The 19,742-nt window shown below is 35.4% G+C and overlaps 2 protein-coding genes across 6 annotated transcripts in view; one reads left to right on the top strand and one right to left on the bottom strand.

The window, feature by feature from the left end:
- The first annotated feature begins 556 nt into the window (after positions 1 to 556).
- LOC125032583 lies at positions 557 to 9,078 on the top strand. 4 transcript variants are annotated; one of them, XM_047623831.1, is made up of 2 exons: positions 557 to 621; positions 7,437 to 9,078. In XM_047623831.1, exon 2 carries the CDS (start codon positions 7,446 to 7,448, stop codon positions 8,304 to 8,306), a length of 861 nt encoding a protein of 286 aa, XP_047479787.1. In that variant the 5' UTR covers positions 557 to 621; positions 7,437 to 7,445; the 3' UTR covers positions 8,307 to 9,078. The 4 variants fall into 4 exon arrangements, with proteins under 4 accessions (XP_047479787.1, XP_047479783.1, XP_047479784.1 ...); XM_047623827.1 differs by lacking the exon at positions 557 to 621 and adding an exon at positions 1,781 to 2,065; XM_047623828.1 differs by lacking the exon at positions 557 to 621 and adding an exon at positions 3,010 to 3,116.
- A 6,180-nt stretch (positions 9,079 to 15,258) lies between these two features.
- LOC125032581 (vesicle-associated membrane protein 4-like) overlaps positions 15,259 to 19,742 on the bottom strand; it is an 11,587-nt gene continuing 7,103 nt past the window's right edge. For both annotated transcript variants that reach the window (XM_047623825.1, XM_047623826.1), the window contains exons 4-5: positions 19,188 to 19,420; positions 15,259 to 19,029 (exon numbers count right to left, since the gene is read on the bottom strand). In XM_047623825.1, the coding sequence (XP_047479781.1) occupies positions 19,001 to 19,029; positions 19,188 to 19,420 (262 nt within the window). In that variant the 3' untranslated portion in view covers positions 15,259 to 19,000. The remainder of the gene's footprint in view (positions 19,030 to 19,187; positions 19,421 to 19,742) is intronic.

Below are 19,742 nucleotides of genomic sequence, written 5' to 3'. Positions count from 1 at the left end.
TACATATATATACATATATATGCATACACATGCATGTTTATACACATATACATGTATATACTTTTTTTTTATTTCTTTCTTTTTAACAGGCATTCATTCCACTGCAGGACATCGGCCTCTCTCAATTCCCTATTGAGAGGTTATATGGCAGTGTCACCCTTGCCTAATTGGATGCTCTTCCTAATCAACCGCGGTTTGGCGCACTAACACGGCGGTGACTTCCCCTACGTCACCTGCGTTTGACGATATGTCGTTTTCTCGGGCTCGAGCCAGCAGTCAGAGCGCAGGCAGTTTTACGACCGCCGCGACGGGGAATTGAACTCGGACCACGAGGGTCGGAGTCCAGTCCAATGAGAGTATATACATATATGTATGTGTAAATGAATATACACACATATATATATATATATATATTGTTACGATCTAGTTGACATATCTAATCATTAGTTCATTTGATCCGGCGCGTAACTTGAATTAGACATTTAGGAAAGGTCTCAAAATCCAAACTAACACGTCTCACTGGCTGACGCCTACTTCAGTCACCTACCTTCCGGTGAACCACTCTGCCATGCTGCAGAGCTCGAGCATTGTGTGACACCGCTTGTGGTCACTCTTGGCTAGGTACTTTCTGTGTTTTACGTATTGTAGGAAGCTCAAGGTAGGGATTTAATTTTGGCTTATATATACTATATATAATATGTATTATTATTTGTATACGTAAAATAAATATTGCATAGAGTTATTTTCTTTTTACCCGGACGTGATTTTGATCTTGCTATGGGCACCAGATAATGCCCTGACTTTAAACGTGCCATAACATAGTACACTTTACAGTTGACTAGTGGTAACCATGCGACCCTGGCACACAAATGCGTAAGCTTTAGGAGCCACAATTTCCAAGTCAAGTGAATTGGCGGGAGCCCCCTTCAAGGTGACCAGGATGTCTGGTTGAGGCCTTCCCCTTCGTCAATTGGGAAGCCCCTAGAACCAGGGGATGTGATTTGATAGCCTCAATGTCATGCATGACTGGGAACCCAAGAAGAACAATCATGGCATCCCTGTCTTTAAGAGACAGTGCTCACTTTTTTCCCGTAAGAAACTGAGCCTAATCCTTAAGGACACTGACCATAGCATTGTCTCTGGCAACCTGATCGCCATTCGAATCTGTGTCTCTCAATGATCTAACTAACTGTGGGCACTGACAAAAAGTTCAGCTTTAAAGGGAACCTTAAACTGTTGTAGGCGGGTTAAAGATCCGGACATTTGACTGAGTCTGTTACTGGCATAGGTTGTTTCTGACGACACCCGTCACTTGTAGAATGGGAGCGGCCAGTTCGCTGGGTCTGGGATGTGCTCCAATCTCAATCAAGACAGGATTCTGAACTAATGCCAAAGGCTTCTCCGATCAGGCTGCAGGCCTGGAGGGACCAACCCTAAACTCACTTTCATATAGATACATTTGGTTTGAATGCATCTTGAGTTTTTTCCAGTTTACCTGAAAGTCTGGAAAAAAACTAGGTTGAATCATTTCCATTCTACTAGACTCATGTGCCTAACGGTTTCAGATATAGTGAGAGGGTGTATGAAGCCACTGCCTTGTATTAAGCGCATTCATAAGACCAGGGCAAGGCAGTGGCAGCTTGACCCTAGCCTCACGATGGAGACCAGCCGGTTAACCTGAATGAACCAATCTCAGGCCACCCGTTTTGCTGGAATACAGAACCAAAGAGGAGAGGTGCAGTCTCCAGTATGGGTATACACCCATACATAGCAAGGATCAACCTCCATGACTCCCATCTCTGTAGCCCATAAGGGCGCCATGCACGGCAGACACCCTGGGGCAGAAGGGGCGGTACGATCCTACCTACAAGTTCAGCACACAGATAGCAACCATCTGGTCATCCTCCTTGAGTGGACCAGCTCGCGAGAAGCCACCGGGATGGAGTGGGTCATCTATAGGCTGTTCTAGCTGAGAGGAAAAGTTTAAGCCCCCACACCACGCCAAGGCGGTTCCTTTTGCGATGGCTGCTAGATTTACTGCAGGCTTTATCCCTTATCAATTCAGATACCAAAACTGTGATTTCACCTTATGATTATGACCATTTTTACAGTAATCATTATTTACTTATGTGGATACGTAGGCCTATATCAGTACTCCGGCCACGGGGTGCATTCGAAGGCCACAGTGCCTTTGCTCTGAAAAGTTTCTACGTCTTGCATGCTGATAATCTGCTGTCAAAATGATTAAAAATATATCTGACAGCTCTAGCTTCTCTCAAGTCATGTGTTCAACTTAGCCAACGATGTCTTTCGAAAATTCTTTAAAAAATGTTTGCAGCACTTCAATTCATAAACTGGTCAAGGCAATTTTCAAACCTTAGCCCTGTGTCAGTATTAGATTTAATCAGCAAATTACTATATATTCAATCAATTAAATACTTTCACGCTTTGCATGTATTTGATAATAAAAAAATTAAAAAAAAACACGCTGTGTATTTCATTATGATATTTTAAAGTGATATAGACATCAAGACTGTAAATACGGAACTAAATATCATGACCGAATCTAATTTCAGAATACAAACAATTAACTTCAAGAAAACTCACATAAGTCTTCAATAGTTGAAAAGTCAGATGTCCTCTTCCACTGATAAAAAATAATGCTGAAATTATTACGGAAAAATGAATACCTACACCGCGTGTAACATAAGCTGTGCAGGGGACTGTTTTCGAGCTCGAACTCAATGGAATGGCCTTCGGAATAACTGCAACGAAATTAGACTTAATGAGTATAAAGCTGAAATGATATGAAATACTCTATATATATCTTAAATGACATGCGGATTCTACTAGGAAAATGCTGGCATCCAGTCTGTAGTAATAACTTTGCGCTCGGTTACTTCCTTGGGGAGAAAAGGATATTAAAAAATATTCTATTCCTCGTGAGCAGCGTACGTGCATGCTTTGGAAAGAAGGATAAAGTATGAAAACACACCTAATGGCGTCTTCTGCACGCGCCATAATAGTCAATCCCTGTATTAAAGTTTAACCAAGACCTCTAAAGTGCGCACGTCCAACTTTTGATATTCCTTTGGACCAGCATCAGTCTTTGGAAGGTTTCGATAAGATTTTTAATTTCGTTTGCATTGTGGAGAGACGGTCGTTTGTAATCAGACAGGAATGTTTATGCGTGAATGTGAAAACGATTGCTTTGATGGGATAAAATGTTTTTAATTTGTGTTTCTTATGATCGATCTGTTATTTTCAGTGATAGCTTCAATCTAATTTAAAAGAGGTAGATATCGTACCCGTGGTCTTAAAATAAGCTTTACGACTTCTTAGATAAAATCACCAGTGACAGAAACTGTTAGTGATAATAATCAAAGGAGTAAAGGAAGAAAGCCTTTATCCCTGTCCAAGAGTAAGGATTCCCAGTAGTATTTCCGTAGATTCAAATTTGAGAACTATTACTTTTGGTTACAGCAGACGCAGATGTTTTGCAATTTAAAGACTTTAGCATTTGCTAGAGTGGAAAGAATTTAGTTTTATCATTTATCATTCTGTTATTTCTACTGATTATTAGTCATTATAACCTCGTAATGGCGATTTTCATACAATGCCTAAAATTGCATTACTAAAAAAAAATAAGCAGTAATTAAAGTAATCTCAAGCGTTCAACCTTTCCATATACACATCATAAGACGAAGTGTTGTATAGTGTAATCCAGTATTGTCCAATCTGGGTTCCGCCTTGTTCAAAGGAACACTCAGGAACGACCATTCAAATTCACACTTTCATATATAGGCCTACAGATATGCACTTACACACAACGTAGCATAATACTTCAACGTGTCTACATTTTTATGTTTATGTAAATGTCATAACATGAAATTAATCAGAAATTTTGGCATTTTCTTCCCTAAAAAAAAATGGGATTGCGTTTTGTAATAAAAAACTAAATTTTATTGTGTCCATCAAAGGGTTTTGGGGTTTTTTCCCACTTAGTTGGGGGAGCTTTGGGTACGCCGGGCATTTAAAAAGTACTGTTATATGCTGTTTTTCTTATTTATCAGATTGTGTTATTTGTACTCGTAAATATTCGTCCCCTAACCTTTACGAGAGGTTTTAAGGGGAACCCCCAAAAAATCGAGGCATTTTTTTTTTTTGAAGTAATTCGATCATGGATTTTATTAAACCGAGTGTACGAGAGACGGGGGTCATTGTTGCCCCCCGGGAACTTTTACCCAGGAAATTTCCCAAATTTCGGTTCCCTTTTCCCTTTCAAAAATTGGGGATATTCCTTTGGGGGAAAAAGTGGGGGTTTTTTTTTTAATTTTTTTTTAGGGGCGGGGTTTTTTTTCCCCGCCCCAAAGAAAGAAAAAATGGTGTAACGGAAAAAATTTCAATTTTAATGAAAAATTTTATAACGTTAAATTTTGATAAAAAATTTATCATTTTTAATTTTTTAAGATGTTTGCTTAAATTAAGGGGTTTGTTTCTTTTCCCCTATCCCGGTTTTTTTTAGCAAATTGTTTTTGGGAGCACATTAGACTTCTTCAAAAAACAACGCCCGCACAACCCCCCCACCCCACCACCAAAACACACCACAAACCCCACACACCACCCCCCACCCCACACACATCCTACACAACACAACACAACCCCCTCACAACACAACAATACACAAAACAAACACACACACACACAAAACACAACAAACAAAAACCAAAAAAATAACAATTTTTCATCCCCAAAAACATAAAAATAAAATAACCCACACCACCCCCCCATACACAAAACCCCATAAATAACAACCCCCAAAACAAATACAATTTTTTAACATCAACTTCCCATTTTTTACCCTTTCAATACCCCATTAACAACCCTTTCAAAATAAAACCATACCAAAAATTTTCACATTAAAAATACCAAAATCCCAAAACCCTACCCTCCCCCTTTTCAATACACTTCCAAAATTTTTCCCCCAAACCCTAAAAAAATTTTCCATTTTTTTCCCCTAAAACCATACCAACACATAAATAAATAAAATAAAATAAATAAAATACAAAATTTAAATAACATAAATAAATACAATTTTTTCCAAAAAACAAAAACAATAACATTTTTAAATTTTAAAATTTTCCAAAATAAAATTTAAAACCAAAAAAAATAAATTTCACAAATAAACCTTTAAATACCCCCATAACCTTTAAAATAAACCTCCAAACAATTCACATAACTTCCTTTAAAAAAAAATAACAATCCCATAACAAAATTTCCTTTTCAATTACACAAAAAATCCATTCACATTTTCCAATTTCACATAACACCCCTAAAAAACTTCCCCAAAAAACAAACAAAAATATTTTCCCAAGCCACAGGGGGGAAAACCCAGGGGGTAGGCGTTTTTTTTAAGCACGCCCCCTGTAGAAATTTTTTTAAAAATTCCCGTTTTTCTTTTTTTCGTTTTTTTATTTTTCCCCCTTAAAAAATTCTCTTCCTTTAAAACCGGGAAAAAAATTTAAAGGGAACAAAAAATCGAAAAAGGCCTTTTTTAGAATTTAAAAATTCGGCAGGAAATTAATTTTTAACCGAAAAATTTCGGGGAGGGTAAAATTGGGCCCGAAAACCCCCGAGGTTTGGTTTTCCATTTGGGGGTTTCCATTTTTCTCGTTGGGGGTTTTTCAGGTGTAAAGGTTTTAAATTTTTTTAGCCTTTTATACCTTTTGAAAATTAGGTCTTTGTTCTAAACCTATGTGACTAAAAACCCCACGGGGGAAATGGGGTTTTTTTTTTTTTTTTTTTTTTTTTACAGTGTTTCAGCCTTTTTTTTTTTCTTACTGTGAATAAAAGGGAACTGCATTTACACAGTATAAATCAGCATTCAATCAGCAAGTTTATGGTGACTCAAGGAAGGTTTAGTGAGTTGTAATTAGATGGTCCTTGGAATAAAAATGAAAGCAAGCCCTCTATTGGAAACTTCTGGTGACATTGTGTATTCCATGTTCAGGAGACTGGCAGGAAAGTGAAGCGAACGTTTGAAGCCTGTCCTTCACTCTGACTCGAAGCCATTTGTCTTGCCTTCGGCGTTCATTTCCATTTCCAAGCAATTTACAGAGGTGAAATCCCGTTGCGTTCACTGCCGTTTGGATCATACCCTTTTACTGGTTTTGATTACCTGTTCTGATATGAAGACCTCGTATTTATATGGGCAATGTGGATGGCAACAAGCGAGGAGTGAGATGATACTACTACTCGCATGAATGCTTTGGTTCGTAGAAAAATCTCGGTTCTTCCCAATCTGAATGGAGTGCTTGGCCATAGGTAAACCGTGCGATGCCATCGTCTTCAGTCGACCAGCACAGGTCAGCGCTGAAAGACCTACTTTATTTTGGTCTCCGTCTCCTCGCTGTGACATCCACACCCATGTCTACCAAAGCTTCTACGTGAATATGTTATCTTTTCATCTTGTCATTGTTATTATCATTATTATTATTATTATTATTACTATTATTATTATTGTATTTCTAAAAATATTATTATTATTATCACTATATTATTACTATTATTATTATCGTTATTATTAGCAACATTACTATTGTTATTATTGTTATTGTTGTAGTTATTATAAATATCATTATTATTATTGTTATTGTTGCTGTTATTTTGATTGTTATTCTCATTATTATTATTGTTATTATTATTATTTTTGTTGCTGTTGTTGTTATTGTTCTTTTTGCTATATTGATAATCAGTAATGATATAATGATCTACATTATTACAGAATTAAAATAATACCGGTAATAACATTTTTAAACTGAAGGTAATAAAATTATAACTATGATATGATATTGATTAATATAGTTGAAGTCACGATCATTATTTATATTTTGTTATTATTATAGTTATCATTGTTGGTATTATTGCTGTTGTAGTTATTATTGTTATAATAAGAATTATTATTATTATATTATCTTATTAGCACTACAGGAATGATAACTATTGTATTCATGTGCTGTAACCTTATATGATAACGGTATAATGATGAATATGATCTCGAAATGGTGGTGCCCTCACCCCACCCCTCCCCCTCCTCTCCTGTATTCTTCTCTGCTCTTCTCTCCTTCCCCGTTTCCCCTTTCCCTCTTTTTCTTTTACTTTAGAGTTTTGAGTCAGCACAGAAAGAGGGAGGGAGGGGGGGAATGTATACCCCCAAGGACCTCCGTCGTCTGTAAAATTATTTGGTAAACTCTAAAATTATTTTGCGTAAACTCTCTCCCTCCTTCCCTCCCTCTCCCTTTCCTTTCTCTCCCCTCTCTCTATTCCTGTCTCCTTCCTTACTTCCTCCTCCCCTCCCTCCCCATTCCCCCTCCATGTGAGGCTCTTGTCTACAGATGTAAGCATGGATGATCAGGCTTATAAATATTTTTTTTCAGGGTTCTTGAATGATGAACAGCGGAAGTCGTCTTAGCTCTACAGCTGCTAGACATGATGGGTCTCACGGAACTACTGTGGTTCATCGGCGAAATACCAGTCAAAACCTGCCTTACAGAAATCAGTCATTTGGAATGACACATGATTATTATAACCATCAAAGTTTTGTCGGTCCAAGTACTAGTCAAAATAGGTCATATAGAACTACCATAGCAAGCTCTCGACTTCAGACTGACAGAGACCCATATAATACCCATTTTGCAAACACTGCTAAGAACCAAAGGGATCAGTTTGATGCACAAGACTGGTTCGGTCGAAAGAGAGTAGCTGAAGTCAATGCTGCATCCACTGAAGGGTGTATTACATTAGACCATGATCCCATAGCATTGTTTGGAGCCCATTATATGCAGAGTGATTGGTATAGAGCATTACAATCTCGTCCTCACTCCATGTATTCAGATTTAGCAAGGAAATTATTCACTGATTTCAAACTTGTGCCAGAAACAGGGAAAATAATAATTCCAACAAAATACAAGACTATATTTGATGATCACGATTCTCGGCCTTTCTTTCCAAGACATCCAGGGGATTCAAGTCAGACTGCATTATTTGAAAATCGTGAGGATGCTCAACAGTCTTCCAAAATTCGCCAACCACAGCAAGGGTGTTCTAATGGAGCCTTTGGGGAAAATAGACCGAAATTGCCTCCAAAAGAAGACCAGAGTTTGAACCCCAGTGTGCTTTTGGTCTCCAAAGAGACTGGGGAAGATAGCCGACAAGAAAATACCTTCGGGGAGGAGTTGATCAAGACAGAATCTTTCTTGCAAGAAGAATTTGGTCTCCAAGTGAAAGAAGAGGTGCCATGGTGGTGAATGAATACCTTTATCATTGTAACTGCGCCAGTAGTTACTGATACTATGTTTAGTTTTTAAACTTGTTTCACATTTTGTAATATTACCAGTGCGCCCATTTCTATTCTTTCATTAGTAAGAAAGTTTGCTTTATTATTTGAAGAGGGTTTTGCAAAGGAAGTACTAATTGGGCGGCTTGGAAATGTAACTAAGTTCTATCCCATATTTACAATTAGTTTGCATCTTTAGTCATTGCTGCACTGCAAAGCTCATTAGAATATGTAAATATGACCTGAAAGTCCTTTTATTTCGGATTAGAAATAAACGCGAAATCATTTATTTGGTGTAGTTTCCAAGTTTGGAAAGAAGGGAGGAGCTGTGCAGTTTGACGTCTTAGGACTTGTAGCCCTGAGAATTTCAGTCAAAGATCCGCCATGATGGGTCACAATCAATGTTTTCGTTCTAATTGTAATTAACTTTATGTATAGCTATTTCTTTGTTTCACATTTTTAAATAATTTCCTGACCAGTTTCCTTCCCTTGCCTTTTTTGCATAATAAACAAGTTTTCTTTTATTTTTCTTGCAAGTTTTGAGAAAGGAATACCAATTACGCAATTTAGAAATGCAATAATGAACTACTTTCTGCGCCATACTTGTAGTTTGATTTACATCAGCATTCATTGTTTCACATTCATGTTCATTGCATTTAAATAAGGCCTGCCATAATAGAGAATAATAAAAAAAACATTTTCTTTGTAATTCTGCTTGCGGTAATAAATTTAATGTTCTCATATTTCTTTGTTTTAAAATAATACCTGTAAAAAATGTGTAAGTCTCTCTCTCTGTGTATCGAAAGTATCTCGAATTGCCTCTTAAACTTATAGAAAAAACATAAATACTAAGCATGAAATTTTATCCAACATTAACTTCTATAACAAAAACTGTTCAGTTACAATATTGTTTACCATATCTTTCGACCAGGTACTGTTTACCTCGATTAACAAAATAATTCACTCTAAATAAAATATATACTTTTGCATATCACCTCATAACGATACAGCTGTGCAAGGCAATCTGACACTCAAAGGAAATAGACATTAGGCATGATATTAGGTAATCGGTTTCACTATCCTGGCGGAAAGAGGAAAAAGGGGACAGCAATGACTCCAGATGCGCAATACCCCTGCCCCTGCTGTCATTTACATAATGAGAAGGTCGAACAATATAACGAAGCATTATATATGTTCTACGGGAAGGAAAACCAGCGATGATTTCTTTGCGAGGGAGGGGAGGAAAGAGAGGTCGACAGAGGATTGTCTTTTGAAGTTACGAAGTATTCGATAGCGGAATGTGTGATTAAATAGGGTTAAGGTTTAATTTATATATACATATATATGTATACATACACATACATATATATATATGCATGTGTGTGCGTGTATATATACATATTGTGTGTATAAATATATTATATATATTATATTATGAATAAATAAATGTATATGTATATATATTCATATATTATAATTATGTGCATATATATGTATATATATATATAAAATAGTATGTGTGTGTGTGTGTATATATATATATATATATATATATATATATATATATATATTTAAGTACATTCACTTTGCTATGTACTTAAATCCAAGAACATGGCATTACTTTCGTAAAGCACGAAAAGTAGTAGTTTTCGTACATACACATTAACGAGTACACTTAAAAAGTGGGATTCGATATAGAAAAGTAATAGAAATTCTACCTTTATTTAAGCACATCACTTCTTTTATCACATAATTGCAAAACAAGAACACATGCTTAATGAATAACTTGAATAAATGATATTCCCTATGCTGCAAATGCAAACGACTAATCATATATTTCTCATATCAGTAATAAGACAATTTGATGCAGAGAATATAGCTATCATGGCATTAAACCTTGCCCCTTGTTTTATATGAATATAGTTTTATAACTAAGTATAGCAGCTAAGTGCAGCCGCTTTTATTGAACATAAATTTGTTATCCATGCGATTCATTGTACAGCTTTTTTAGTTGAATTCTCCTTTTGGGACTTTTCCTGTAGTATGTAAGAGATCACAGAATTATTTCATAAAATGTAAATGGAATTTTTGTGTGGCATATGAAATTCAAAATTAGATTTGATGAATTTTAGTTCCTTTTTGCTCCTAAATAAGGAAAAGAAAAACATAATTTACTTGAAATAAGAAATGCACACAAGTGAGCTCCTTAGGGTGCATCATCATTGTACTTTATGAACATCACACTTTCGAAGACGACATATGTCAGGCTTAAACACCTTTCCAGCAATGCCGAAAAGCCTTCCAACGGGAGAAGATGCAGGCACAGCCAAATATTTCTGAGCTCTCTTAGATGAGGGGTATATCTGTGTTCTTTCCAAAATACCAACGCATCACTGTCATCTGCATTCCAAGGCTGGCTCAGATAACAGTTGATCCGAGTGTTGATTGACTGCACCTTTTCACTTGTGGATGTTGACTCCTCTGTTTGAATATGCAGGAAACTGAATAGCCAGAATTTTTGAAGCCCCAAATGCAGGGAATGACCAGACTTGCAGAAACGATGGCTGGCTTCTGTGCTCAATCTGTAGCCTCCTCAAACGGCTCAAAGATTTGTAGCATGTTTTTTAAGTAGATTACGATCATACACACTCAGTTATTCATACACCATCTATGATGCTTGATTTTCCTTCAGGAATACTCAACGCTCATCTAATCATTTTCACTTTGGAATTCCAGCACACACAATGAAATTTCTTCTCACCGCTAATGGTAGATTTGTGTATTAAAGACACTAACTTTGAGGCTTTACTGAGAGCCAAGTTTAGCTGCCCTACTTGTGTGTGTGTGTGTGTGTGTGTGTGTATGTATATTATATATATAATATATATATCATATCGGTATATCATAGTATTATATATATTATATATATACATAATACATATATATAATATATACACACATGTATATTCATATTATCTGTATATATAATATATGTATATAAAATATATACATATATATATTATATATATAAGCATATATATATAACATGTAATATAATACATAATATATATATATATATATATATATATGCGTGTGTGTTTGTGAATGTATGTATATGTAAACATATATGTGTGTGTGTGTATGTATGTTTTTATATGAATACATATAAAAATAACTAAAAATCATATTGAAGGATATTGATTTCAATGCACCTGAACATGAACTTGTACCAACGTGTTATACCGTGTTCAAACATGAACCCATAAATGCAGGTAATAACGCATCACCGCCAGTTGGAAGTCATGTGATCTGAACTATGTCGGAGCAGCTTTTCCTACATGTTCAACCGATGGAAAATTGGTGCCTTTCAATGATTTCCGTAAGTTTGGAAAACAAAAATAAGTCAGATGGGGCTAAATCGCGGCTGTAAGGTGGATGTTGGACGATTTGCCACCAAAATTCAAATAGCATAGCTCTTGTCTGCCGAGCGCTGTGAGCGGGTCCACTGTTGTGGTGGAAGAGAATGCGTTGATGCAGTTTTTTCCGATATATTTTTTACAGTTTTCTCAAAACGCATTTATAATAAGCAATTTTTTTTTTCTCTCTATCTCAATGAAGTCAACCAGCAAAATTCCCTTTGTATCCCAGAAGTAGTGGCCATGACGCTTTCCTCTTGAATGCTCAGATTTTGCTTTGACTGGTCCACTTCTATCCCTGGGCAGCCACTGCTTTGACTGAATTTTGTCCTCGGGATCGTACTGGTAGATCCATGTTTCATCCCCTGTCACATTTCTCTGTAGGAAAGCTTCAGAACAGCATCAAAGTTTTCCTCACATACTGACGTTGATGGCTTGCTACTGCAGGGCTCATCTTCAAGGGGAAAAAGACCATGCAAAATTAGTTGAGTTGAGAGGCGAGTCCCAAGGCGGGGGAGTTCCCCAGAATTGGGTCCCAGTCTTCTCCTCCTAAGCCCCCCAATAACGGGCAAGGGATTGGGGGGAAGTTACTCCATGAATTTAATATTTGTCCTGTCCTCGATTATGGTGGATTGGGTTCCACGTTGCTTGAATGGTGCCTGACTTTCAACTGGTGGTGGTGGTTATTACCTGCATTCAGGGGTTCATGTTTGAACACGTTATAACATGTTGGTACAACAATGTTCAGGTGCACTGAAATCAAAAGTATTCCATATGATTTTTAGTTAAGGACTTTTTCCACAAAATTTTTGAAGCCTCTTATATATAGATATATGTATATATATATATATATGTATATTTATATGTATATATATTTGCATATGTGTGTGTGTGTGTGTGTGTGTGTGTGTGTGTGTGTGTGTGTGTGTGTGTGTGTGTGTGTGTGTGTGTGTGTGTGTGTGTGCGTGCGTGCGCGCGCACGTGCGTGCGAGGGTATTATTATTATTATTTTTAAAAAATATATACACATATATATTACATATACTATATATATATATATATAAATATATATATATATATTACATATATGTTATATGTGAATATTATATTTACATATATATTATATTATATATACATATACATACATTATATATCTATATATATATACATATATATAATGATATACATATACATATCAATATATATATACATACATATATATGTATATATATACATATATATATGTATATATATACATATATATAATGATATTCACACACACACACACACACACACACACACACACACACACACACACACACACACACACACACACACACACACACACACACACACACACACACACACACACACACACACACACACACACACACACACACACACACACACACACACACACACACACACACACACACACACACACACACACACACACACACACACACACACACACACACACACACACAGAGAGAGAGAGAGAGAGAGAGAGAGATAGTATGTGTTAAGGATACTTTTATGTCAACAGTCACAGTTTTTTGTTTTGTTACCAAAATACTTTATTAGTCAGGTCTCCTTGTAACTAAAATCAGGATGTTTCCTGGTTACATGTGAGACTGTCTGCTGATTAAATGCAAGAAGGCATAAATATACAAGATATTTTTTATTTTTATTACCACTATATACATACAGCCACACAATCACAGATGTTGAAAAAAAGGATCTGTTTTTATCCATTACCATTCAGAGGATTGTTACAATGACTTAGGGGTAGATACATTAACATCTTGTATATTTCCAGCTAATAATGTGTTTACATATAAACAGTGTTATATAGTGTACTGAAACTTTCATATAGGAAATAGATATATCGGTCTTCATTTGTTTACTTAGGATATTTAATATTGTATATTTTCAATCATAGACTTCCAATTCCAATTGTATAGGAAAAATGTGGCACCCTCTGCTGAACTGAGGTAAGCATAATTCTGAACTATGGTTAATTCTGAGGTATGATTTTCCTTTCACTGGTACACTACTCAGATGCTATAAGTGCTTAGGAAGAGTGGCAGATACAATGGCAGTATCAGGCACTAGGTGGTAGTTAGGCACAGGTTTAAGAGACAAACCTATCAGCTCATTGTCGTGATACCTCTAGCCAATCAGTAAGCAAAACCAGCTTCCCTTTCAGCCAATAAGAAAGGAAAATAAACATCCTTTCCAGCCAATCAGTAAAGAGAATGGGCTTCTTTTCCTGCCACTCAGTAGGCAGAATGAGCTTCCTTTCCAGCCAATGAACAGGCAGAATAAGCCTCTCCTCCAGCCAATCAGTAATCAAAATAAGCTCCTCCAGCCAGTCAGTAGGCAGAATGAGTTTCCTCTCTAGCTTTGTCTTCAGCCAATCAAAAGGAAAAATGGGCCTTGCTTCCAGCCAGTTAGTAAGCAAAATAAGCCTTCTTTGCTGCTGCTAGGCAATCTTCCTCTTTTTCATATGCAATTTTACTTTCCTATTTCTTTTTTTTTGTAACATCTATGACATTAACATTGACCATGCCAGTATTCTCATTTGTCTAACTTCCACTCGGATTTTGATTTGAAGCAGATATAAGCAATGATCTAACATTACTTGATTTGTTATTTTCATGTAAAATGCTCCTTTCACTTCAGCAGGGAACTCCACAAATACAATACTCTGTTAGCACATGTCTAATCACAATATTCGTAACAAAAAGAGCAAAGATAAGTCCTATCATAAAACCCTTTAAATCTTATTATTATATATATTTATATAGTAAAGAGTATCTGAATTTACCCCTGTCATTTTGTTGAAGTGCAAATACAGTAAAATTGTGCTATGTGCTAAAATGCAACGTTAACTCAATGCCGCCGGGAAAATGCTGTGCTCATTCTTTATTATTTTGTGAAATGTCTATGCACATACATGGCTCTGCTAGTGCTTAGCCACATGGGATTCAATTAGTAGACCTTGTGACCTTACCTGATTTCACCTTTCCCTGAATTGGCAGGATTTTTTTTTTTTTTTTTTTTTTTTTTTTTACTTATGCTATGAATATTGATGGTGTTATTTTTAATATAGACATTATAATTACTATAATGTTATAGACATTAGTAACATCAATATCAGATAATGTAAAATATTCCGAAGATCAAGGAAAAGGGTATACAGGTGAGATGCAGTACTCGTAATTGGCTCATAGGTGGCTTAGTACAAGAGTAGCCATCTATATGTAAAAACAATTAATAAAGTAAACTCACAGTGGGCATGGCATGAACGTACATGCCATGCCCATCGGATCTGGGTTAAACAAAAATGGAAATAAATAAATCTAATATACAGATATGCAATAATGTCAAAGCATTTCTAAATTAAAAGCATAATTTCAAATGTGCCTCTATGCTTCAATAATCCTCTTATAAAAGCATTGATAAATAACTACATATATTCTAGAAGCAGTAAAAGTTCACATGTTCATAAGCTCATTATAATTTCATTCATATTCATACAGTATAAAAGTTTTTAAAAATTGCATTTAGCTTCACATGAAATATGTAAGTAAGGGCATGTGAACCTGAGTTGGGCCTATTGATAGTTTGAACAAATGTACATATTAATGACTTCATACACAGACAAATTAGCTATTACTTACTTAGAAGTCAAGTTTTACAGCAATGGTAGTGCAAAATATCCTGTTGCTGAGTCTTGTCTAAGTAATTTAAGCAGAAGGAGCTTCATCTCTCTCAAATTCAATCAATAAAATGTTTAGGTATGCATATGATCACTGTATTTTCTATTTCATGCACTTACCACTTCACTCTCAGCAAAAAGAAAAAATATCATACTACAATACGTACAATTTTTATAATGTCTTCATTTTACACACTAGAAAAGATTATAACTTCCAGACCATGACACACACTGAAGAAAAGCACCAAGCACTTCTAATTGTAAAATAAAAATCAGATTGGCATACTGACTTTCGTCTGTCCAAAACTGCCAATAGCAATGCTGCCATCTTGCGACAACAAAAATCTAAATTATCAAGACAGTCACATTCTTTGGAGTTTTTCTGTTTTTCTTAGATTAAAAATTCAAACAATCTTATTTCAAAATAAATTTAATGAATAAGCTTCATCTTAGATATGGGACATCCACATAGCTGAACATGAGTACAAACATCTGTAAGCTTGACAGATGAGTAATATGGGTATACATGTACCCCAACTTGAATGGATAAAATATTATTAAAACATCCTCTGACTGAATACACACTTTCACATTTAACCTACAACTAAAGTCAAGTTAAGGTTTCCTTAAAAATAAATGAGACCACTGATTACTATTTTGTTATTTGCAGAACCAAGTCTGCAAAAACGAGAATGGAAGATTCTTGTTGATCAAGTGGTAAACAGAGCAATGAAACAAAGAGCTGGAAACCTCAATAGTAATCCAGGTCTTTTTCAATTTATTGCCCTAAGGAAGCAACAGAGCCAGAAAGGACTTTGACGTAATCACTGCTTTGCTTACAAAAATTAAGAATCCAGTTTGATGGAAGAATATTTTATAAAGTTCATCAAATCTGGTGATATTGCTCTACCATTTCTATATATAATCTTTAACTTGACCTCCAAAATAGATACCATGACTAAGCACAATTCAAAATGGAACCAAAATCAATGTAGAGCAAATTACAACCCATGCTACATCTTGACAGTATATTCATAGTCAATAAATTACAACAATAAAAGCTCCTTTATTTGTTCAATAGGGATCAAATGCAGAGTAATCACACCACCTACATATGGTACTGACACAGTTGATATGCACTGGTAACAGATAATGCACCTCTTCCATATTGCCTTTTTTTTCCTATTGACATTATTGGATATGTGAAAGAACAGAACAAAAATATATACATTTCTCATACCAGTTTCAGATGTTTGCCTAGCAAAAACATAGATCTGAAATTGTGTGATATGTTACATAAATATGTAGACTGAGCATGATATCTACATCCTGATCATCTTCTAATCTATAACCATATCAAGTCTACCATTCCAAACTAAGGCAAATATATAATCTTACTCTGCAGCATTAATTTCTGTATTAACTCTGTGTGTGTGTGTGTGTGTGTGTGTGTGTGTGTGTGTGTGTGTGTGTGTGTGTGTGTGTGTGTGTGTGTGTGTGTGTGTGTGTGTGTGTGTGTGTGTGTGTGTGTGTGTGTGTGTGTGTGTGTGTGTGTGTGTGTGTGTGTGTGTGTGTGTGTGTGTGTGTGTGTGTGTGTGTGTGTGTGTGTGTGTGTGTGTGTGTGTGTGTGTGTGTGTGTGTGTAAAAGATTTCAATGTCATATTCTGACATTCATACATAGTGTAGCATGAAATGAATATATATATATATTTATATATATATCAAAAGTAATATACAAATGTAAGACAATTATGTATTTTGCTATCAAGACCACTAATGAAATGTGCTTTGTCATGACTCTTTCAAAATTGAGATTTTATACATGCAAATATGCATTGAACTTAGCTTTCCCTACTTCACATGCAAAATGTCAATCTAACATACACATTACATTTTATCTCCTCTTGCAATAAATAATCAAAGGTGGCAACACAGAATAAAAAGTTGATCATTTATACCTAAATTACTAACAATCTGTATTTCTCCACCAAAGTAAACCTTGTATCTTAAAGCTTTTACATGACTAAAATAAATTAAAGAAACACAGCCATCAATAAGTAAATTGCACAACTTTGTTCAGTTACGAATCCACCAACCACTACTTTGGCTGCTCTTAAGTCTCCAGATATGCCCAGTAGAATAAGTTACTCCTGACAAACATCTTCCTTACTACAAGGTACTGTATATGGCCAATTCAGGTTGACATCAATAATTCCCACCTAGACAAAACATTCTTGAGAGATCTCACTTTGCCAATTATCTGACAGCAGGAAGACTAGAAAATATATGAGAATAAATAAATTGTAAAAAAAAAATCATTGTAGTAATAAGAAAGTACAACAAAAGTACATCTTGTTTTTTGAATATATGTATCTATGCCAAGTGAACCCTTTTCATATTAAATTTGAAAGAATAAAGTTACAAAAAATGGATTACCTAAGCAAAATATATACATATACAATTAAAACATAAATATGTTTTTGATGCTTCATATGGCTTATCTAGTACACAGATGCATACAATTTATGAAACTGAAACTATATCATATCAAGAGGAAATTCTGTTAAAATCTGGTTGGGTACCATAAGAACATCTAATAGTCCAATTCCTTGAAAAAAATTAGCTTGAACATGGATACATCATGCTTTTAAGATCTATGCTGACTGCAATATAAACATATTAACCTCTAATGACAGGATACATGCTACCATGCTATGACCAATAATCACAGATGCCAGGTGACGCATAATCATGTCACAAGTCAATGTCCCAATTGACAGGAGGACTCACACACCTTACCACAAGCTGGACAATCGCCCAAGCTTGAAGCAGTGTGCACTAATGTACACTTGCCCTCGCCTGACCTTACCAAGACTTTGAACTGGTTTTATTGGGTTTAGAGTATTTGGGCATACATTTGATAGTATGATATGCCACATAAATATGAACATTCTTATATCAGCAATAACTATATGACTTTACCCGATTACTGTCATAAACCAGGACAGGTTAAAAACTCCTGTACTGATACATTTCAGTACTCTATAATACAAAGAAGACATTCTGATAAGCATGTTTGTTATTCATATTACCATGCCAAGCAAACCTGACAATAAATTATAATGTAAAATTAAAACTTCCAAAAGTATACAAAGAGGGATACTACATCTTTTGAGAACAAAATCAAAATAACAAAATCTGTCTACTCACTCTGAAGCCTTGGACTTTGCAAGATATCAATGCAAGACATTCAGGTGTTTGAGACAATGCCTTGTGATGTAGCATAGTGAAAGGTCTTCAAATGTAAGAACTTCCAAAGTTGCAGTAATTCATGCAATATTCCAAAATTATATAGCTGCATCAATATTTAACTTTGCTCTGTAAAAATATACAGATCACCCTTGGTAACATTAAGTTCATATGCCAAAATGAGCTGTAGAATTAGAAAATTTATCCTCTCTCTACAGAGGATCAGACTAGGGTTCCATTACCATGAAAGATTGCACATGTTGGTCTTTGGCTGGTCTATGAATTCATTTTGATAATGACTGGAACTGGAAAGAGAGAAAGAATGCAATTTTACCTTTGGGTAAACATAAAGGCATGAACATTAATTTCTGAATTCAATAACTTCAATAACTTACAACATATCAATCAGTTCAAATAAATTATACCAATGTTAAAAACAAACAAACAAAAAACAAATACTTACTAAATATCAATAGCAAAATGACAGTTACTGTGACTCCAATGCAAAGTTTTGCACGTGTATTCTGCCACCACATGTTGCGTCTCAAGCGGGTTGCTGTGGTTCGGAATTGATCAGAAGTGGTTGCAAGTCCCTCTGATCGATCCTGGAGATTGTCCAGCTGGTCTCCTCTTTCCAAGAGCCGCCCAACATTATCTCGCATTACATCAGTTACCTCAGCAATCTGCACCCTCACACTGTTGAGATTAATAATAAATATTAAAGGTTTGCCAAAGCTTGCTAAAAAGGAAGGAACATTAGGAATAATGAATTTGGAAAGGCAGACAATGTGTTCCCATGTGTTTTATATGATAAACCCACAACAGGAATGCATTGTAATCTTCTTTTTAGGAATTAAAGAATGGGTACAGCTTTTCCTAACCTTTTGCTAGAAAAATAAATAAAAGAAATGAGCATTAAAAAATAATAGCTTTACAAACTATATAGTAACACTAAGTCTTTCTTATCTCATCAATTTTGGCATCATATGTTAACTATAGCTGCTGGAATAATAAGCCT

Source organism: Penaeus chinensis, chromosome 14 (genome assembly GCF_019202785.1).
Source record: "Penaeus chinensis breed Huanghai No. 1 chromosome 14, ASM1920278v2, whole genome shotgun sequence".
NCBI lineage: Eukaryota > Metazoa > Arthropoda > Malacostraca > Decapoda > Penaeidae > Penaeus > Penaeus chinensis.
Note: the sequence above shows the minus strand (reverse complement) of the source record. Positions and strands in the feature narration are given on the sequence as shown.

Bases quoted from the DNA above. Each gene is read 5' to 3' on its own strand.
- LOC125032583 (XM_047623831.1), top strand. From the start codon at position 7,446: ATGATGAACAGCGGAAGTCGTCTTAGCTCTACAGCTGCTAGACATGAT.